The 18,432-nt window shown below is 36.5% G+C and overlaps 1 protein-coding gene across 2 annotated transcripts in view; it reads right to left on the minus strand.

The window, feature by feature from the left end:
* Window positions 1-18,432, minus strand: part of COG3 (component of oligomeric golgi complex 3) — a 76,381-nt gene that overhangs the window by 38,424 nt on the left and 19,525 nt on the right. For both annotated transcript variants that reach the window (XM_045977970.1, XM_045977971.1), the window contains 6 exons: window positions 18,249-18,329; window positions 7,859-7,902; window positions 7,289-7,415; window positions 6,596-6,687; window positions 5,365-5,504; window positions 3,945-4,105 (listed from right to left, as the gene is read on the minus strand). In XM_045977970.1, the coding sequence (XP_045833926.1) occupies window positions 3,945-4,105; window positions 5,365-5,504; window positions 6,596-6,687; window positions 7,289-7,415; window positions 7,859-7,902; window positions 18,249-18,329 (645 nt within the window). The remainder of the gene's footprint in view (window positions 1-3,944; window positions 4,106-5,364; window positions 5,505-6,595; window positions 6,688-7,288; window positions 7,416-7,858; window positions 7,903-18,248; window positions 18,330-18,432) is intronic.

Genomic DNA, 18,432 nt, shown 5'->3' on the forward strand with positions numbered 1-18,432 from the left:
GAAAGAAAGAAAGAGAAGAAAAAAGAAAGAAAAAAGTTTAATCTGAATCTAAATGTGAGGAAAACAATTAGACAAATCCAGAATGTGGCATATTTTACAATAAAACTGGCTTAGTCTCTTCAAAAAAGTCCAGGTGATAAAAACAAAAAACAAACAAAAAAAACAAGTGGGGAGAAACAGTAACCTTGACTGGATCCCACTTTTTAACTTTCTGATCCTGTTTTATAGATAGCTGAAGGACAACTGGAAAAATTTGAATATGTACTACATATAAATAATATGTTGAATTAATATTAATTTTTACATATGTAAAAAATGGCATGTGATTATGTGAAGAATGTTTTATTCTTAGGAGAGTAAGAATTAAAGTATTCAGAAGTGAAGCATCACAATATCTATAATTTACTTTTAAATGGTTCAGCAATAAAACATACACATAAAGAAAAAACATACACATAAAGAAAACATACACATAAAGACAAAACACTAACAACTAGTAATCTGAAAAAATTCCAGACTTAATTGAATATTCAGTGATATTAAGTAACTATAATAATGTTTTTAAATGTGAAAACTGTATCATGGTTGTGTTAAAATGAAAAGTGCCCTCACCAAAATAAGAAAGTAGGACTACCATCAAACTACAAAGCTTCTGCACAACAAAAGAATCCATCAACAAAGTGAAAACATGACTACGGAATGGGAAAAAATATCTGCAAGCCATGTATGTGATAAGGAATTCATATACAAAATGTATAAAGAACTCATACAACTCAACAGCATAAAAACCAAATAACCCAATTTAAAGTGGATGAAGAACCTGAATCAACATTTTTTCCAAAGAGGATATACAAATGGCCAACAGGTAATGAAAATGCTCAACATCAATAATCATCAGGGAAATGCACATAATGAGATACCATCTCACACCTATTAGAATGGCTATTGTCAAAAAGACAAGAGGTACAAGTGTTGGGATGTCTGGGTGGCTCAGTCAGTTAAGTGTCTGCCTTTAGCTCAGGTTATGATCCCAGGGTCCTAGGATCGAGTCCCACATCAGGCTCCCTGCTCAGCAGGAAGCCTGCTTCTCCCTCTACCCCTCTTCCACTCATGCATACAAGTGCTCTCTCTCCCTTTCTCTGACAAATAAAATATTTTTTTTAAAAAAGGTAACAAGTGTTGGCAAGGGTGTGGAGAAAAGAGAACCCTTGTGCTCTATTGGCAGAACTGTAAATTGATGCAGCCACTATGGAAAACAGTATAGAGGATCTTCAAAAAATTAAAAATAGAACTACCATATGATCCAGCAATTTCACTTTTGGGAATATATCCAAAGGAAATGAAAACACTAACTCAAAGGATATCTGCACCCTTACGTTCACTGCAGCATTACTCACGATAGCTAAGACGAATGAATGGATAAAGAAGTCGTGGTGTATACAGACAGTGGAATATTATTTGGCCATAAAAAAAAAGAAATCCTACCTGTCCAAAAACATGGACAAACCCTAAAGACATTATGCTAAATGACATAAGTAAGAGAAAGACAAATACTGTATGAGTTCACTTATATGTGAATCTTAAAAAAAAAAAAAAAAAACAACCCAAACTTCCAGTTACAAGATAAACACTAGGAATGTAATGTACACGATGACTATAGTTAGCAATAAACACTGTACAAAGATAGGAAAGTTGTTCAGAGGTAGATCCTAAGAGCTTGTCACAAAGAGAAATTTCCTTTCTTTGGATTGTTATCTATGTAAGATGATGGGTGTTAACTAAAGCTATTGTGGTAATCATTTTATAATGTATGTAAATCAAATCATCATGCTCTATGCCTTAAACTTACTGATATATGTCATTTCTCAATAAAACTAAAAAAAGACTTCACTGCAAAAAATAAAATGTGCCTTACCTTTTGACACTAAAGTAAATACTAAAGTACTTACTGATGAAATGTTTAGAATTTGTTCCAAAATAATTAATGGTGTGGAAGGGAGTAATGGAGCTCTAAGTGAAGTAAGACTGACAATGAGGAAGCTGGCAAAATAATATGCAAGAGTCATTATATAGTTCCCTCTACCTTTCGCTTATATTTAAATTTTATTTTATTTTTTTGACAGAGATCACAAGTAGGGAGAGAGGTAGGCAGAGAGAGAGAGAGGAGGAAGCAGGCTCCCCGCCAAGCAGAGAGCCCGATGCGGGGCTCGATCCCAGGACCCTGGGATCATGACCTGAGCGAAAGGCAGAGGCTTTAACCCACTGAGCCACCCAGGCGCCCCTCGCTTATATTTAAAACTTCCATTAAAAAAGTTCTAGGTTCTAGGGTGCCTGGGTAACTAGGTGGTTAAGGGTCCGACTTTTGATGTGAGCCCACCTTGATCTTGATTCAAGCCCCACGTTGAGCTCCACACTGGGCATGGAGCCTACTTAAAAAGAAAAAGAGGTTCTAGGTTCTAATTCTGGTTTAATACTAATACCCTCAGCATTATTTAAACTGTCCGGCACTAAAAGAAAATAAAGATTCATATGTAACTGAATCAGTGAGATAAATGATCAGTGAGGTAACTCTAGCTCTTCAAACCATAAATTGGACATCAGTACTGCAGAATTTTGAGGAGATGGCCCGCAGGGTTTTTATGAGACAGCATGACACATGGTTCTATGACAATCAACTATGGTGACTCCTATGTTATCAAGAACCTCTTCTGTGGGGGTGCCTGGGTGGCTCAGTGGGTTAAAGCCTCTGCCTTCAGCTCAGGTCATGATCCCAGGGTCCTGGGATCGAGCCCCGCATCGGGTTCTCTGCTCAGCAGGGAGCCTGCTTCCTCCTCTCTCTCTGCCTGCCTCTCTGCCTACTTGAAATCTCTGTCTGTCAAATAAAAAATAAAATCTTTAAAAAAAAAAAAATAGTTAAAAAAAAAAAAAGAACCTCTTCTGTGCCATTTATTTATTTATTTTTAAAAGATTTTATTTATTTATTTGATAGACAGATCGAGAGCACAAGTAGGCAGAGTGGCAGGGAGAGGGAGAAGCAGGCTCTCTGCTGAGCAGGGAGCCCAATTTGGGACTCGATCCCAGGACCCTGGGATCATGACCCAAGCCGAAGGCAGCCACTTAACTGACTGAGCCACCCAGGTGCCCTGTGCCATTTATTTTATTTTTTTTTATTTATTTTTTTCCAAGTCATTCTTTACTGGGATTTTTGCTCTTTTTTTTTTTTTTAATATTTATTTATTTATTTGACAGAGAGAGAGAAGTCACAAGTAGGCAGAGAAACAGGCAGAGAGAGAGGGAGAAACAGGCTCCCCACTGAGCAGAGAGCCCGATGCGGGGCTTGATCCCAGGACCCTGAGATCATGACCTGAGCCGAAGGCAGAGGCTTAAACCACTGAGCCACCCAGGTACCCCTGTGCCATTTATTTTAAAAAAGAGAAATCACAGGGAGCACAAATTCAATTTAAAAACTGAGAACGCAGGACACCTGGGTGGCTCAGTCAGTTAGGTGTCCGTCTCTGGATTTTGGCTCAGGTTGTGACCTCAGGGTGGTGGGATTAAGCCTGATATCATGCTCCATGATCAGGAAGCAGTCCGCCTGAGATTTTCCCTTTCCCTCTTCCTCTGCCCTTTTGCCCCATGCTCATGCACGAGCACACACACTCTCTCTCAAGTAAATAAATAAATCTTAAAAAAACAAACAAAAAAAAACCTGAGAACACATATTTCCTACAAAAGGGGAGGGAAATGAATTACAAAATACAACTTGAAGGAAAAAGAACCTAACAGATTATGTTGTTCAATTTTTTTAAATTTTATTTCCTGTGACTTTATGGCAAATTTATCTTGATTTTACATCTTGAATGAGAATTAAAAAGAAAAATCCTATTTTTACTAGTACCAAACATCCAAAAAGGAGAGATCAAGATCAAATAAGAGAAACCTACCTCCATCATCACCAACTTATCAGGATATGCCAGATCTCCAGGAGCAGGTTTGTACCCCGTGATGTCTGTCTGAATGTAGATGTGGGTTCTGTAGACAAGGCGCTCTTGTACGTCTTCTAACATCTGCTTTACTCCAGCTGCAAATGCTCCCAGTTGTTCAGCTGATAAAAAAGTGTAATCATCCATTCCTTTATATTTAGAAGAATATTTTCTTTAAACAAGCAAAAATATTACTCAAGTGTCCAGCAGTAGTAGGAAGCATTTTTGCCTCTGGGATTGTGGTTGCATTCTATTTCAGTATGACTCAATGACCTCAGAAAAACTTAATAAATGTCTTTCAATTTCCTCAAATTTAAAATTGGGAAATAAATTTGCCCTTATACCTTTTTTTGACACTCTATGATATTATTTTTATTATTAACATGAATAATAAAGTCTGAATTTTAAAGTGTTTCGTGCTTGTTAAAAGTTATCTCATTCAGCTTCAGACCAATCCTGAGAGACAGCTAGGGCAGCTTATTCGTTGGGTTATCATTCCAATTTTACAAATAAATTGAGTCCCACAAATATTAAATGACTTATTAAGGTTTCCACGAAGAATATGAGTAAAAAATTAAAACAAAAGAAGAGTTCATATAAAATGTCTGCATTCCTAAGATGCCATCAGTGTTAAGACAAACCATTAATTCCATAACAGCTTTCCAAGGGCTGGGGAGTTGGAGACACAATATAGTAACATAAATATTCAAATTAATTTAATTCAGAGGCATTAATATGTAAGAAAATACACATCTTAGAATGAACTAAATGCAACAGAATAAGAAACTCTGGAAGCATAACAAACCTACAGTGTCTCCTAAGAAAAGTCAAAGTGAGAACAATAATTTCTGCCAGTAACATAATTACTTGAAGGGTTTTTTTAAAGTTACTTAAGTCATGTTTTCTGTGACAATCGAATCAAATATTAAAGAATGTATCAGATGGTTAGAGTTTTCCAGGGAATTTATTTTATTTGTAATTTCAAAAAAGAATAAGTCACTATTATATACATACACTAAAATAATTCTTGTTTTTAAATTAAGAGTATGCAATATAGTCAATGACTTCAGGTATTTTGGTAAGAATGTATTAGAAATGTCTAGCTCAAAACTGACAGTTCTCTCTGACAGATGCCAGAAAGAAAAGTGAACTATAATTTTATTACCAATTTTGCCCAGATCTTAAAATTCTTTTCCCATTTAATTTGAACCTTTAGTCAAAAAATAAGGTATATCTTGATTTTAAAAGGCATCAAGCCAGGCTATAAAAATAATAAATTCATATAGGTGAATGGGGTAAAGAATAGGGGGTTTTGAAATTCACTGCGCCACAGATATAATTTTTTAAATTTTTGAAATTATCATTTCTAATTATTATTTACCATTGTTCTGTACATGATCTTCAAGCACCTCATTTTTAAGAATCCCACAAAGTTCTGACAGAGTTTCTAAGTGAATAACATGAATGATCAATGGCCTGAAGACATCATACAATGACACACAGAGTTTCTCCAAAAGTTCACTAAAATGAAAGAATAAAACATGGTTATAAGTAGTAATCTTCAGGATTTTCTCATGGTTTAAAAGGCATCACTGACTTCTTCTAGCCAGTAAAAATTAAAATCTACTGGAAAATCATGCATGGGAACACTATTTAATGAGAAATCAAAGGGTGAAAATAATACTATAGATTTTTCTTTGCTTTAAAAGCACAAAATCCATAAGCATTCTTAAGCAGCCACTCCAAAGCAGCTGCTGTGGCCAAATATCAATTTATGTCAATTTATTACAACTTTACTTATTTCAGCCATACTTTATATATGTCTTTTAAAACATAATAACAAATATTTTGGTTGATATAATTATCCTTTTAAAATCTACATCATTTGTGAATCAAATGTAACATTGTCCCTAGGAAAGATGAACTGAAAATTCTTTAATAGTTGGACTTAGATAAAACTCAAAGTACTTGGACATACAAGTATTTCTGACAATTTCAAACATTTGAAAAGAAAGACTTAAGTAGTCTATATTCTTCATACTGTCCATAGTACTCTTCTATACATAGCATTTCATCAAAAGTGATCAACCTAATCAAAACTGTAAGATACATTTGACTCTTCTTCATTATAAAAGTTATAATCTTGGAATCTTTCTAAGAGTCAAAACGACCAACATGAAGAAATCAAAAGTGACTAACACAGGAGCCAAAAAGACACTTTGAGAAAAATAAAGAAAAGGTATTAAATAGTGTCTGTATTTTTGAGTGCCTTTCATTAATTAGAACCACAGAATTTTTTAACTATAAGGAATTATAATACTAGGTGGAGATAAAGGGATATACATTGCCAAGACTTAGTTTCCAATATAGGCTTCTTACTATCATACCACATTGTCTCCATAAATATATTATAAATAATATAAAAGCATGTTGGCCTTTAAATTGCACATTTATTTTAAAATAATCACTGTTCCATCCAATAATATTCTGTTCACACACTCATAAAAGTTAAAACACTTTGCAGTTAATTTTAAAATACTCCTATAATATAATAAGCCACAATGATCATTAGCATATTAAATCTTAAAAACAAGAGTTTGTGTACCACCTACTCTAATTTTGATGTTGGCTTTGTGAAAAATTCATTGTAAAGTTGGTGCTCGTCCTGGCATACATGGACCATAAAGGCACAGCCACTGCGAATCTGCAGGAAATAAACACACATTACCTACAGTTAAAGACACAGATTGATTCCAGCATTTATGAATAAAACAAATACTCTATTTGCACTGAGATTATGCACATATATTCATAAAACAACCCACTGAAAAACAGATATTGCTTGGTTTACAATGGTTTACGGCAAAATGTGAATATGGCTCATTTTTATTTTCTTCTTTTATTTTCTAAACTTTTGACAGTGAAAATACTCTTCTAGTTGAAGAGGGAGTATTTAATAAAAGAATCTTTATGTATTCTTCTATAGTATGAATTAAAATTGCTAAACAAAAAAAGCACTTCTTCAGCAAAAGCTAAATTCAATCATCAGTATAAATCCACAAACTCTGAAACTTCATCTTTCAAGGAGTAATACTTGTTCGTGAATCTTCATTATTCAAAAACAAGATCAAAATGAGAATATTTTGATAAGCTGAATGCTAATTACTCTATTCCTCATAACTGAAAGAAAAATTCTCTAAAAGCTTGTTGATATGGGATCCAAACTTATCTACCCAAATACAGCTTCGAAGACCAAAATATTTTAGAAGAAGGTTTAACATCAGTCAAAACTAGCTGAAGCTTACCAAGGCACAATGATCTCTATTATTCTGGCTTGTTAACTCTGTTACAGTACAAGTGATGCTAGGGCCCAAAAGGAGCTCCCGCTGGTCAAGGTAACACTGATGGATGTCATTTAGCAGTTGTTGGTATCTGACGAAAAGCAAATGAGATTAGAGTATAAATTTCTGATTTCAGGTATAGAAATTAAATCTGATCTTCAATTTCAGAAAAGATTTCGAAACCTCTAAAGCGATAGGGTCCCTCTCATTTGCCCACATTACATACTAGAAATATTATGTATGAAAAGAAAAACAAACCGTAATGAACTGTGGTTCAAAAGCTGTAACTTTTATTCTTTTAAAGAAAGAATTATCTCCCAAGAGTACAGAAAGATCTTACAACTTTGAAATTAAAAGCAAATACTGCTCTGGGGAAAAAAGATGCCTTGCAAACTCAAAGTCAGTTCTACAACCTTTCCCCAAAATAAGTTATGTGCTACAAGAAAAAGCCTGCATAGTATGAAAGGTAATTGCTCAGAAAATATCAGGACCACATCAAGAAAAAGGTAGTCTGAAGAACTTCTAGGTACTCACTCAGGTATTTTTTCAGATCGCTGTTCTATTTGTTCGATAAGAGTCTGCAAAATAAAAGTATATTAGTTATACTTTTAATTACTTCCTGATTTTAATTAATACATGCTAATGTTAGAAAATCTGTAAATACAGAGGGGCCTGGGTGGCTCAGTGGGTTAAAGCCTCTGCTTTCAGCTCAGGTCATGATCCCTGCATCCTGGGATCGAGCCCCGCATCGGGCTCTCCGCTCAGCGGGGAGCCTGCTTCCTCCTCTCTGCCTGCCTCTCTGCCTGCCTCTCTGCCTACTTGTGATCTCTGTCAAATAAATAAATATTAAAAAAAAAAGTCACCTATAATACCATAAAATAACCACAACTAGTATTTCAGAATATTCTTTCAGTTTTTTATATACACACTATAGTTACTATATTAAAAAAAAAACAAACCTGGAATTATACATTCAACATGATAATCTGCTTTGAAAAAATTACATTCCAAAACATCATCCTACTCAATAGCAGATGAAAACATATGGAAAGCCTTAGCACAGTGCCTGGCACCTAGTAAACACTTGATGAATTATTATTATTATTTAAAACATTATTTTAAATGGCTACATAATATCCCCTTGGGCAAATGTACCATAAGTCAAATATTGTGTTAGACATCTAGACTTGTTTCCTGAGAAGAAAAGTCCAGTGGTTAGGAACTCTGGGCCTGGAGTGAAACTAGAGGGTCTGGGTGTCAGCACCCCAGGAGATATCTGCGCCCAGGAAAGTGGGCTTACTTCTCTGAGTTTCCACTTCCTACCACATAAAGCAGGTATAATAACAGTACCTACTTCCCATTTGGGGATCCCCAACACTGGGTCAAAAGAGATAAATACTTATAGGGGCTTTTGCTCCATTCTCCTAAATTGTTTTTTGAAAAAGGAATTGATTTACCTCCTGTCAGTAGTATTGTCTCCTCACCAAAACCTCAAAGGACTGACTGCTACAACTTAATCTGCCATTGTCTTGACCAAAAAAAAAAAAGGCATCTAACCTTAAACCAAATATTTTCCACTGAGGCTACAGATGCACTCATATTTAATGAACCATTTGCATTTTCTTTGCATAATCTGGTCATTTATATATCAGATATTTTCATCTTTCTTACCAAGTTAGAAGTACTCTTACTATATTAAAAAATATTAACCTTCTCACTTATCTGTTGCAAACATCCTACTTTCTGCTTTTCTTTGGCTGTCTAAAATTCAGAAAATGTAATTTTTATATCCTGAATCTTTTACTCTGTAATTTTTTCCCAGTAATTTCTGCTAGGGTTTTTTTTTTTTCCTGCTTCTTTTTACATTTAACTTTTTAGTTCACTTAGAATGTATTTTGGTAATGTTATAAAGTTTATAGAGTTTACTTTTTTCCCCCAAATACTCAGCAAATCTTCTCAATACTATGTAGAAAACTCTAACCCTTCCTCCTTAAGACTGATTTCTTTTTATATCAAGTTGAAGAATTTCTCACCCCAGTGATCCATCAATGAATTCTTGAATCAGTATCAATGTATTTTTCAAATTTACTTGTATAATTAGTCTTGCTTATTTAGTATACCAGATAAATTTTAGCATCATACAAAAAGAAATTCCACTGGAATTTCTGTTAAGATTATATTTGATGATGAATTATATTAGGAGGAACTGACATTTAAAAAATTAAGTCTCGGGATGCCTGGGTGGTTCAGTCAGCTAAGCCTCTGCCTTCAGCTCAGGTCACGATCCCAGGGTCCTGGGATCGAGCCCCGCATTGGGCTCCTTGATCAGTGGGGAGCCTGCTTCTCCCTCTGCCTGCAGTTCCCCCTGCTTGTCCCTGCTCTCACTCACTCTGACAAATAAACAAATAAAACCTTTTAAAAAAATAAAAAATTAAGTCTCCTTGATCAGGAACAAGAGAAGCTTATCATTTATTCAATCTCTTATAATTTTCTGTCTAGTTTTGTCATTTTCTTCATCCTTGTATTTCCAGTAGAGTTATTTCTAGGTAAGTATTTCATGCTGTCACTAATACAAATAGAACTCCACTGCATGTATTCATTGGCTACCATTCGTAAATGGCATGTAGGAAAGCCACTGATAATTATATAATAACTTTATATTCACCTACCACACTGAGATATATCACACTTATCTATACCTCTTTTTTTTTTTTTTTTTTTTTGACAGACAGATCACAAGTAGGCAGAGAGGTAGGCAGAGAGAGAGAGAGGAGGAAGCAGGCTCCCTGCCGAGCAGAGAGCCCGATGCAGGGCTTGATCCCAGGACCCTGAGATCATGACCTGAGCCGAAGGCAGAGGCTTAACCCACTGAGCCACCCAGGCACCCCAATACCACTTCTTTTCTAATCAAATTTTTACCACTGGTATTTGACTACTAAGCAAAAGCACCAATCAGGCACAAGCTAAACCTTATACCATCAATGAACCACTACTCTCCTGTATCTTCTATAAATAAGATCAAGTGTCTCTTATTTCAAAAAACAAAAAACTGAAGGAGGAGTTAAGATGTCAGAGGAGTAGGGAGACCCTAAGCTTGTCTCAACCCTCAAACACAGTTTAATAGTCATCAAGTCATTCTGAACACCCAAGAAATCAACTGGAGGTCTGAGAGAACAAATACTGTAAATCTACAAGAAGAAAAGCAACCTCCTCTTGAAAGGCAGGAGGTGCAGAGAGTTGACTTGGGGGAGATAGAGCTGTTGGTAAGGAGGAGGGAGCCTGTTTACCGAGCCTACTGCAAAGTATTAGAAGCAGCACAGCACAAAATCTGAACTTTTAGAAGTCCTCTACCACAGGGGACGTGCCTGGCTTCAAGGTGCTCAGGTGGCAAAGCGGGCAGAATCCCAGCAGCGACATCCTGGTCTGAAGATCGCCTGGGTCACAAGAAGAAGGGGTGGCACCACTGTTTCCAGGAATAGAAGCAAGAACAGTAGTTCTTGGTATCAGCTTTCCACTCTGTTTTGCCATAAACTGTGAACAACTGCGCAGTCATGTGACCACTTTCCTGGGACCTAACAGCAAATGACAAAAGCAGGGCAAGACCCTCCCCAGGAGGAACAGCACAGGTCTACACCAGGAGAGTTCCTAAAATTTTGGAGTTTTGAAACTAAGTTGCACCCCCGAAATAAAAAAAGCTCAGACACAGGCATGGTGAACACAGGGTTCAGAGGGAAACCAAACACAAAGAGTGGTGACTGACTGCTCTTCTGTGAGGGCTCACTGAAGAATAAGAGCACAAACTTTCAGCCAAGACTCGGGCACCACTGTATTCATCCTTTCCATCAGTGCCTTCAGGGAGCAAAACAGCACACCTAGAGGAGGCTGGAGTGGCATACACCAAGGCTCCTGCACCCTGGAAGCACATTTCCTTTGAAACAAGTCCACTTGAGAAGTAGGGCAGGAGGCCCCAGCCCACCACCCCCAGACAACGACTACAAAGCTTCAGCTCCTGTGGAAATAAAATCTAGCTTCTTTTTTCACTTTTATTCTTTATTTATTTATTTTTCATTTATTTTCTTTTTCAAGTCTTTATCTTTTATTGTTAATTTTTAAATTTTTATTTATACATATATTTCTAATTTTTTGTTTATTTTCACTTTATTTTTTTATTTTGGGACATAGATTCTTTTACAAACAGATCAAAACACACACGGGATCTAGTTTATTTGTTTTTTTTTCTTTGTTTGGGTTTTTTGGTGTTTTTTTTTCCTTTCTTCTTTTCTTTTCTGGACAAAATGACAAGATGGAGAAATCCACCCCAAAAGAAAGAATAGGAAATAGAACTCAAGGTCAGGGATTTAATCAACACAGATATAAGTAAGATGTTTGAACTATAATTTAAAACTACGATTATAAGGGGCACCTGGGTGGCTCAGTAGGTTAAAGCCTCTGCCTTTGGCTCAGGTCATGATCCCAGGGTCCTGGGATCGAGTCCTGCATCGGGCTCTCTGCTCAGCAAGAAGCCTGCTTCCTCCTCTCTCTCTGCCAGCCTCTCTGCCTACTTGTGATCTCTGTCTGTCAAATAAATAAATAAAATCTTAAAAAAAAAAAAACTACGATTATAAGAATACATCTGCCCTTGAAAAAAGCATAGAAGACACCAGAGAATCCCTTCCTGCAGAAATAAAAGAACTAAAATCTAGTCAGACCAAAATTAAAAGATGCAAACCCAAATGGAAGCCATAAAAATAAGGATGGACGAATCAGAGGAGTGACTCAGTGACAAGAGAAGATAAAATTATGAGAAACAATGAAGCTGAAAAGAAGAGGGAAAGAAAGGCAGACTTAGGAAATTCAGCAACTTATTAAAACATATTAACATTCATATCCTAGGAGTCCCAGAAGACAAAGCAGGAGAAAAAAGAGGAGGATGTTTATTCAAACAAATTATAGCTGAAAACTTCCCTAAATCTGGGGAAGGACACAGACATCAAAATCTAAGCAGCACAGAAAACTCCCATTAAATTCAACAAAAGCTGGCTATTGCCAAGGTATATTATAGTCAAATTCACAAAATACACAGACAAGGAAAGAATCCTGAAAGCAGCAATAGGAAAAAAGTCCTTAACCTACAAGGGAGGATAGCTCAAGTTCATAGCAGATCTGTCCGCAGAAACTTCGCAGACCAGAAGAGTCGCAGAAAATATTCAATGTGCTGAAATGGGAAAAATATGCAGCCAAGAATTCTTTATCCAACAAGGCTGTCATTCACAATAGGAGACATAAAGAGTGTCCCAGGCAAACAAAAACTAAAGGAGTTCATAACCAATAAACCAGCCCTGCAAGAAAGTTTAAGGGGGACTCTTTGAGTGGAGGAAAAGAAGACCAAAAGCAACAAACTTTACAAAGGACCAGAGAACATCACCAGAAACATCAACTCTACGAGTAACACAATGGCATTAAATTCCTATCTTTCAGTAATAACTGTGAATTTAGGGGCACCTTAGTGGCTCAGTCGGTTGAGTGTTTACCTTTGGCTTGGGTCATGATCTCTAGGTCCTAGGATCAAGCCCCGTGTCAGGCTTCCTGCTTAGCAGGAATTCTGCCTCTCTCTTTTGCTCTCTCTCCCTCTGCCCCTCCCTATCGGTTATTCTCTCTCTCTCAAATAAATAAAATCTTTAAAAATAAATAAAAAATAAAAAATGATCACTCTGAATGTAAATGGACTAAATGCTCCAATCAAAAGACACAGGGTATCAGAATGGGTAAAAAAAATAATAATAATAACCAAGACCTATCAATATGCTGTCTCCAAGAGACTCATTTTAGACCTAAAGACACCTGCAGTTTGATAGTAGGGGATGGAGAACCTTCTATCATGCTAATGGACACCAAAAGAAAGCCAGAGTAGCCATACTTGTATCAAACAAACTAGATTTTACAATAAAAACTATGATGAGAGATGAAGGGTGTTATGTCATAATTAAGAGGTCTATCCATCAAGAAGATCTACCAACTGTAAATATTTATGCCCCCAACTTGGGAGCACACAAATATATGAATCAATTAACGATAAATATAAAGAAACCCTTTGATAATAATACAATAACAGTAGAGAACTTAACACCCCACTTACAGAATTGGACTAATCATCTAAGCAGAAAATCAACAAGGAAACAAAGGCTCTGAATGACACACGGGACAGATGGACTTAACAGACAGTTTCAGAACATTTCATCCTAAATCAACAGAGTACACATTCTTTTCAAGTACACGTAACATTCTCCAGAACAGATCACATACTAAGTCACAATCAGCCCTCAACAAGTACAAAAAGATCGAGATCATACCATGCATATTTTCAGCATGGTATGAAGTCAACTATGAAACATGAAGTCAACCACAAGGAAAAATTTAGAAAGACCTCAAATACATGGAGGTTAAAGAACATCCTACTAAAGAATGAATGCGTTACCCAGAAAATTAAAGAAGAAATTAAAAAGTACATAAAAGCAAATGAAAATGAAAACATGACAGTCCAAAACCTTTGGGAAGCAGCAAAGCCAGTCCTAAGAGGGAAGTACAATGCAATACAGGCCTATCTCAAGAAGCAATAGAAGCCTCAAATACACAACCTAATCTTACACCCAAAGGAGCTAGAAAAGGAACAGCAAATAAAGCCTAAAGCCAGCAGAAGAAGGGTAATAAGGAGACTGGAGCAGAAATAAGTATCAATAGAAACAAACAAACAAAACAGTAGAATGGATGAACGAAATTAAGAGCTGGTTCCTAATTAAGAAAACTGATAAATCCAGAGTAAGACTTATCAAAAAAAAAAGAAAGAAAGAAAGAAAGAAAAAGAAAAGAGACAGAAATAAACCAAATAGATAAAATCACGAATGAAAGAGAAGAGATCACAACCAACACCACAGAAATACAAACAATTACAAGAGAATACTATGAAAAAGTACCTTCTCGGGCAACCAGGAAGAAATGGGTAAATTCCTGGAAACTTACAAACTAGTAAACTGAAATAGGAAGAAGTAGAAAATTAGAACAGACCCCATAACCAGCAAAGAAATTGAATCTGTAATCAAAAAATCTCCCAACGAACAAAAGTCCTGGGCCAAATGGCTTCCCAGGGGAATCCTACCAGGCATGTGAAGAAGAGCTAATATCTACCTATTCTTCTCAAACTGTTCCAAAAAATAGAAATGGAAGGAAAAGTTCCAAACTCATTCTACAAAACCAACATTAGTTGGCAAATATCCAACTAAAAGGATATCCAAATATTTGGACAATATCCAACTAAAAAGGAGAATATCCCTGATGATACCAATATCCCTGATGAACACAGATGTAAAAAATTTTAATAAATACTAGCAAATCAAATTCAACAGTACATTAAAAGAACTATTCACCACGATTAAGTGGGATTTATTCCTGGGCTCCAGCAGTGGTTCAATATTTACAGATGAATCATTGTGATACACCACATTAATGAAACAAAGGATAAGAACCATATGATCCTGAAAAAGATTTGACAAAATATAGCATCCTTTCCTGATAAAAACCTCAACAAAGCAGGGACAGATGGAACATACCTCAACATCATAAAGACCACATATGAAAGACCCACGGCTAATATCATCCTCAATGGGGAAAAACTGAGAGCCTTTCCCCCTATGATCAGGAACAAGACAACAATGTCCACTCTCACTGTTACTATTTTACATAGTAAAGGAAGTATTAGTCTCAGCAATCAGACAACAAAAAGAAATAAAAGTCATCCAAATCAGTAAGGAAGAAGTCAAACTTTCACTATCTGCAGACAACATGATACCCTACATAGAAAACCCGAAAGACTGCCAAAAAATTGCTAGGTATACATGAATTCAGCAAAGCTGCAGGATGTAAAATCAGTGTGCAGAAATCTGTTGCATTTCTATACACCAAAAATGAAAAAGAAATCAAGGAATCAATTCAACTTGCAACTGTACCATAAACAGTAAGATACCTAGGAATAAACCCAAGTAAAGAGGTAAAAGATCTATACTTTGAAAACTATAGAACACTTACAAAAGACACTGAAGAGGACACCAAAAAATGGAAAAGCATTCCATTCTCATGGATTAGAAGAAAAAACATTGCTAAAATATCTTTACTAACCAAAGGAATCTACACATTTAATGCAATCCCTATCAAAATTCCAACAACAATTTTCAGAGCTAGAACAAACAATCCTAAAATTTGTATGAAATCACAAAAGACCCCAAATAGCCAAGCAATTCTGAAAAACAAAACTGGAGGCATCACAATTCTGGATTTCAAGCTATATTACAAAGCTGTAGTCATCAAGACAGTATGGGACTGGCACAAAAACAGACACATAGATCAATGGAACAGAATAGAGAACCCAGAACTGGATCCATAACTATTATGGTCAACTAATCTTCAAAAAAGCAGGAAAGAATATCCATTGGATAAAAGACAGTCTCTACAACAACTGGTGCTAGGAAAACTGGACAGCAATATGCAGAAAAATGAAAATGGACCACTTTCTTACATACAGAAAAATAAATTCAAAATGGATGAAAGACCTAAATGTGAGACAGGAAACCATCAAAATCCTAGAGGAGAACACAGGCAGCAACCTCCCTGACCTCGGCCATTGCGACTTCCTACTAGATACGTCCCTGGAGGCAAGGGGTAAAAAAGCAAAAATGAATTAATAGGACTTCATTAAGATAAAAAACTTCTGGGGGCACCTAGGTGGCTCAGCTGTCAAGTGTCTGGTTTCGGCTCAGATCATGATCCCGGGGTCCTGGGATCAAGCCCCGCATCTGGTTCCTTGCTCAGTGGGGAGCCTGCTTCTCCCTCTCCTGTATTGCCTGCCTGTATTCCCTCTCTCGCCGACTCTCTCTGTCAAATAAATATAAAATAAAATCTTAAAAAAAAAAAAAAAGATAAAAAGCTTCTGTACAGTGAAGGAAACTATCAATAAAACTCAAAGGCAGCCTACGGAATGGGAGAAGACATTTGCAAACCACGTATCTGACAAAGGGTTAGTTCCAAAATCTATAAAGAACTTATCAAACTCAACACACACAAAAAAACCAATAAACCAGATAAGAAATGGGCAGAAGACATGAACAGACACTTTTCCAAAGAAGACACCCAGATGGCTAATAGACACAAAGATGCAGAGAAAGAGTAACCCTCTTACACTGCTGGTGGAAATGCAAACTGGTACAGTCACTCGGAGAATAGTACAGAGGTTCCTCAAAAAATTAAAAAAAGAACTACCTTCCGATCCAGCAACTGCACTATTGGGTATTTGCCCAAAGGATACAAAAATACAGATTCAAAGGGATATATGCACCCTGATGTTTATAGCAGCATATCAACAATAGCCAAACTATGGAAAGAGCCCAAATGTCCACCGACTGATGAATGGATAAAGAAGATGTGATATATACATACAATGGAGTACTACTCAGCCATCAAAAGAATGAAATCTTACCATTTACAACGACATGATTGGAGCTAGAGTGAAATAATGCCAAGCGAAGTCAGTCAGTCAGAGAAAGACAAATACTGTATAATCTCACTCATATGTGGAATAGAAGAAAGAAAACAGATGCATATATGGGAAGGGGGAAAACAAAAGAGAGAGAGGGAAACATAAGAGACTCTTAATGATAGAGAACAAATAGACAGCTGATGCAAGGGAGATGCATGAGGAAAGGGCTAGGCAGGTGATGGGTACTAAAAAGGACACTTGTGATGAGCACTGTGTTGTATATAAGTTTTACTCCAGAAACCAACACTGCACTATATGTTAACTAACTAAAATTTAAGAAAAAAAATCCTTCAACTGACTCTCAAGAGAAATAGCAAGAGAGTCAGAGGGAGCAAAAGTAGACTACTCTTTCTAGTACCTTCACAATGAGTAGAAAAAAGATAAATGTGCCAGCTCCAGTCAACTGTATCTTGGATATCTTAAATGCATAAATATTTACACATATACCTACTTTCTGCACCCTCCATTTCCAATCACTCAATCAAGATAAATATTTAGTGCTTTCCTTTATGTACCAGGCATTGTGCTAAGGAGAATAAATAAGGCACATGTTCCCCGCCTCAAGAATACAATATCAATGCCTGATCAACCCCTATTTCCCAAGGACTACTGAAAAATCTTCCTTGCTCATCAGGCCTCCCTGTCTCAAAACTCTTTTCACCATAATCCATTCTTCACAGCGCATCGTTAAATCAAAAGAAATGGTAAATCTGACCAAATCATTCTGTTTAAAAAACTTCACTTATTTGAGCCCTACATCAAGCTCCGCACTCAGCAGGGAATCTGATGGACATTCTCTTGCCCTCTGCCCCTCCCCCACAGACTGCTCACTCTAACTAAATAAATCTTTAAAATAAATAAATAAATACAATAAAATACTTCACTAGTTGTCCACTTTTCCTGAATTAGCATGACATGTGATACCCCTTGTGAAATGATGCCTACAGTCTTTCCTGTCTTTTCTCCCAACTGGATGCTATTAATGTCCTGTGTTTTGATCATAACAAGTTACAAGTTCTCTCAAAATACATGTCTACAACTGTCCCTACACATGTTGTTCTCTCTGTATAAAACACCCTTATCAATCCCCTCAAGCCCACTATAAATCTGAGCTTTTAAACTCAAATATCACATCCATCTAGACTCCTTCCCTGAGCATCATAGAAGAGCTAGGTGTTTCCCGCTCCACGCCCTTAGACATCACACTGTAGAAGGGCAAAGCCTACCTTTCATTAGTGTTCATTTCCTGGTATAAGCAAAGGGTCTAACATACAGTAGAACTTCAAAAGGGCTGACTAAATAAACTTCATAGCAATATTCTATTTATGTCAATAGACTTACTCTGACTTTGGGAGCAGCAGCTCGAAATTTCACATAAAATAATGTGAAGGCATTGTCTGCACTAGGTATGGATGCAGGATCCTAAAGAGACATGGGGAAGGGGAAGGAAGGAAGATAATTAGCAAACAAATAATTATTCAGAAAATGTGACACCAAACATTTCAAACAGCTACTGCTTGGCCTA

Source organism: Meles meles, chromosome 14 (assembly GCF_922984935.1).
Source record: "Meles meles chromosome 14, mMelMel3.1 paternal haplotype, whole genome shotgun sequence".
NCBI lineage: Eukaryota > Metazoa > Chordata > Mammalia > Carnivora > Mustelidae > Meles > Meles meles.